Source organism: Urtica dioica, chromosome 3, assembly GCF_054948205.1.
Source record: "Urtica dioica subsp. dioica isolate 48M chromosome 3, U.dioica_male_clone48M_v1_H2, whole genome shotgun sequence".
In the NCBI taxonomy this organism is placed as follows: Eukaryota; Viridiplantae; Streptophyta; class Magnoliopsida; order Rosales; family Urticaceae; genus Urtica; species Urtica dioica.
The window spans coordinates 38,544,321-38,549,009 of NC_142758.1; the positions used below are offsets into that span (position 1 = coordinate 38,544,321).

The 4,689-nt window shown below is 39.0% G+C and overlaps 1 protein-coding gene across 1 annotated transcript; it reads left to right on the forward strand.

Moving 5' to 3' along the window:
• Positions 1-459: 459 nt before the first annotated feature.
• Positions 460-3,364, forward strand: ACR4 (ACT domain repeat 4). The gene is made up of 8 exons (XM_089609581.1): positions 460-905; positions 1,094-1,166; positions 1,253-1,298; positions 1,399-1,513; positions 1,615-1,682; positions 1,764-2,375; positions 2,558-2,662; positions 2,729-3,364. Exons 1-8 carry the CDS (start codon positions 902-904, stop codon positions 3,071-3,073), a joined length of 1,368 nt encoding a protein of 455 aa, XP_089465707.1. The 5' UTR covers positions 460-901; the 3' UTR covers positions 3,074-3,364.
• Positions 3,365-4,689: the final 1,325 nt, after the last annotated feature.

The following is a 4,689-nucleotide window of genomic DNA, read 5'->3' on the forward strand; positions in this document are numbered from 1 at the left end:
ACCATTGAAACATTTTCTAGTCATTGACTCCAATTTTTCGAGAGAGACAGTAATCTAAAAACGCGACAAAAAGATAAAGAATGAAAATCCTAACAAAAATTAGCAAGAGAATAAATTGCATAAAATATTATTCTCGATTTTGAGTCTCCTTTTTTTTTTTTTTTTTTTTTCCTTCTTGATTTTTTTTATATAGAAATTTCCTTCTTTATTTTTTTTTTTTATTTGCATGAAATTTCCTTTATTTGGGTCTGTATGTTTTGGTTTCCAATAATAAGTTGAGCAGATGTTAATTTTGAATATAATTTTAAAGTCAACTTAAAAAAAGATATATGTCTAGAAAATGTCATTATACACAAAACAGTGTACATAGGATATAAAATATTAAAAAAATATGTGTATAGAATTAATAAAATCGGAATAAAAATACATATTTTCCTGTGTGCTAGGGTAAGGTGGTGGTGGGAGTGTTTATGGTACTTTCCAAAAAACTTGCAGGTTTTGGAGTATCGTGTCGGAGGGGAGAGTCGGATTCTAATTTTATAGAATCTCTTTTTCAGCTTCTATTTGAAAATGTTAATTTCAATTAATTACCTTCCCTATTTTAAATTACTCATTATTTTTATTTCAGTTTGGTCCATTGAAAAATTTCCATTAATTGATTTGTTTCCTCTTTGTGAGAGAGGGGATGGAAAACAGAAGTGCGTGGGCGTGTATATATCTATACGTATATAAATAATACATATATAAAACGACTACTTGATAGCTTTACCAGCCAAGCCCTCTTCTTCTTCTTCTTCTTCTTCTTTGTCTTCATTCTCTTCTTTAATTCTTAAGAACCAAAACCAGCCTATTTGTGCTCTTTTCTCTTCGCAAATTCTTCAGAACAATACTTCCTCGGAATATGGGTTAGTTTTAATAATCTCTCACTCTCTTTCTCTCTCTCTCGCGTTTCTCGAGCTCTGTTCTTTTGATTTTAATGGCTTTCATTATCAATTTCATATCTCGCACAAGCTGTTCAAAATCTCTCTATTTTCATTTGTAATGTTAGTCCTGTTCTTGACGGCCTTTCTAATTTCCGATTTTTTTTTTCCAGAGTTCAGCGTGAGCTTCTCTAATGACATGGACGACGAGTATGAGAAACTCATCCGAAGAATGAACCCACCAAGGTACGCTTTTCTAATCTTCCTCAAACCTGTCCTTCTTCTTCTTCACAAACCCGACTTGCGAATTGTTTAATTATTTTTAATTTCAGGGTTGTAATTGACAACGAATCCTGCAAGAATGCTACCGTGATTAAGGTGTGGGTTTCGTGGAAATTTGTATTTTTTTCTCTCTTCACTCTCGATTCCCTTTTCTTACTTTTTTTTTTTTCTTCTTTTCTTTCCCATGTGATTTCAGGTTGATAGTGCCAACGAACACGGAATCCTTCTAGAAGTGGTTCAAGTCCTCACAGATCTCAATCTCAGCATAACCAAGGCTTACATATCTTCCGATGGATGTTGGTTCATGGACGGTAAAACCCCAATTCTATAACTTTTATTTTTATTTTTTTTATTTTTTATTTTCCTTATTCGAATTCAGGAAATAATCTGATCCTCGGTCCTGTTCAACCAGTGTTCAATGTCACGGATCAAGACGGAAACAAGGTCACAGACGAAGGGGTTTTGGAATACATTCAAAAGGTGACCGAAACCCGAATAATAATGTCGTCATCTCACTTTAAATTCAAAACCTGATTTTTTTTTTTCTTTCGAAAACCTCAGTCGCTGGGGCCAGAATCGTGCTTCGCGTCGTCCACCACCATCCGATCGGCGGTGGGCATCGTGAGGCAATCGTCGGAGGACCACACGACGACGATCGAGCTGACGGGGAGCGATCGCCCGGGGCTCCTCTCGGAGGTGACTGCGGTGCTGACCCACCTCAAGTGCAGCGTGGTCAGCGCCGAGGTGTGGACCCACAACGCCCGCGTGGCGGCCGTGATGCGGGTCGCGGACCACGAGTCCGGGTGCGGGCTGGTCGACCCGGACAGGCTGTCGCGGGTCAAAGCCCTGCTCAGCAACGTGCTCCGCGGAAGCACCGGCGGGTCGAGCGGCGCCAAGACCGTGGTGTCGTCGCACGAGAGCACCCACACGGACCGCCGGCTCCACCAGATGATGTTCGCCGACCGCGACTACGACCGCTGCGAAGAAGACTTGGGAGACAAGCAACGCCCCGACGTGAGCGTCGTCAATTGGAAGGACAAGGACTACTCCGCCGTCACCATCCGCTGCAAAGACCGTCCCAAGCTTCTCTTCGACACCGTTTGTACTCTCACCGACATGATGTACGTCGTCTTCCACGCCAGCATTGATGCCGAGGGACCTCAAGCTTATCAGGTTTTTTTTTCTTTTCAAAATCAATTTTCTAGCTAAATACCCAATTTAATATTCAAAATTTACAAAAATGCAAGTGCGAGACGTCAATAAATTTGTTAACCAAATTTTATTGAACACTTCAAAACAAATATTAGAAAAACGTAATTTTGACTATTTTATTAAAAAAAACGTTTTTTTTGCAGGAATATTACATTAGGCATGTGGACGGGTCACCAGTGAAGTCGGAGGCCGAGAGGCAGAGAGTCATACAATGCCTCGAAGCAGCTATCGAGAGAAGAGTCTCGGAGGTATGTATGTTTGTTTGTTCATAGTCCCTTTTTTTTAGGCCATGTCCTGAAACCGAAGAAGTTTAGGGTTTGAAGCTGGAGCTTTGCACGACGGACAGAGTGGGGCTTCTGTCGGACGTTACTAGAATCTTCCGGGAGAACAGCCTGACCGTGACCCGGGCCGAGGTATCAACAAAAGGAGGCAAAGCGATGAACACATTTTACGTGAGCGACGCGTCGGGTTACGCGGTCGATTCCAAGACCATCGATTCGATCAGGCAAGCGATCGGACAGACCATACTCAAAGTCAAAGGGAACAACCCGGAAGAGGTCAAACCGGGCTCTCAAGAATCTCCAACCAGGTTCCTCTTCGGCGGCCTCTTCAAGTCTAGATCCTTTGTTAATTTCGGATTGGTTAGGTCTTATTCTTAGTTAGCTCTCTCTCTCTCTCTCTCTCTTTCTCTAATATCTAGCCATTGTACATACAGTTATCGTCTAGCTCTCTGCATATAACCACCCATCTGATCTATATTCCTAGCCTTTTTTAGCTCTTAACCACTCTTGAATCCTTGTAAATGTCCGTCATTTTAATTCACGTTTGCTTTGAAGCCCTTTATTTGTTAATGGCTCCAATTCTGCGTTGGAGTGGTTTACGCAAAGAAGGAACAGAATTTGAGTTGTATAGTGAACTTGGACCAGTCAAATATCAATGCCTTTTGTGTATATATTTCCTTCTGGTTTCTACATCAACGTTTTGCTCATTGGCAGGTTAGCGCTTTTATTTATTTAAGATTCTCAACATGGAAAATCTTGCTTTTGAAAAGTTATAAAAAAATATCAATGATTTGAATCAGAAGTAATACATTTCTTTGGTGGTACTTGAAACTTGAAACCACAGTGACAAACAAGTCGTTCTTGAGAGGGAAAAAAAAAAAGTCACTATGTTGACTATGTCAACTTTTGAGTACTTACTATAATGGTGGTTCGCTTTCGTGGAAAATTAATCGATTGAGATTCCAGTCTTGTTTAGTCTTGTTTGAGAAACTAGGGACTAATTTAAATTTATCATATTGGATGATGACATGAAAGAAGTCGGAGAAAATCTTCTTGCGATTGTTTAAATATGTATGGCTCGTCGAAATCCAAGACCTTTGCTTAAAAATTATTTATTTATTTATTATTATTGTCTTGGTTTCACTTTCAACACAATAATAATATTAAATAAATAACTTTGAATATTGACAATACAGAAGATCTAGAATCTCGATATCTTGTGTGGTAACAACAAAAGTTTGTCGTGCTTTTGGGCACTATTGCAATGGCGTAATTAATCCATAGTGAGGAATATTTTAGCCGTTTGAATCCAAAGCAATTTGAACATTCCTTTGCTTTTGTGACCCTATAAAATGCCGTTTAAAGGTGGGTGAGAAGATGATGAAATGACGAGTTGAATAATCTCTAGAAAAAGCACAAGAAAGAACTAAGGGCCTTGTATCTTGAATTTTCGAACCTCGTCATTATGATCTCAGACATCCACGTCACCACCTGTATTATTATTGCAACTAGTCTATCTTTATTATTGGTAGGTGTGAAATAGTCATTTGGGGTGTCACCACTTGGCTTCTATGTGCTGTGTCCACGTGGCGCTACTTCAAGCTGCAAATAAAATTCCATACAAGTGACTAAGATTATTGGGCAAATCATAGCTAAGCTAACTAGTGGCTGCCTCTCAATCTCATTATCATCCATGTAATAATCTTTTTAATCTCGTGTAAATTAAAGCTTTTATTTTCTTTCTCTTGCGCATAACTTTTTGGTGCCTTTTTCAAGTATAATATTTAATTTAAAAAAACTTGTCTTTTCAAAATTCAGAATAAGGTTTTGTTGGTTGATTCTTTTCACGCATTATCTGATCCCATACATCAGCCAAATATTTTGCCTGTATCGTGATTCCTAAGATTTGGCCAGAGATCAACGTCATGTCAACAAGCACCATTATTTTTAACAAATGGAATTTTAATTTAAACAATCCGTTTGTCGACTCTTTG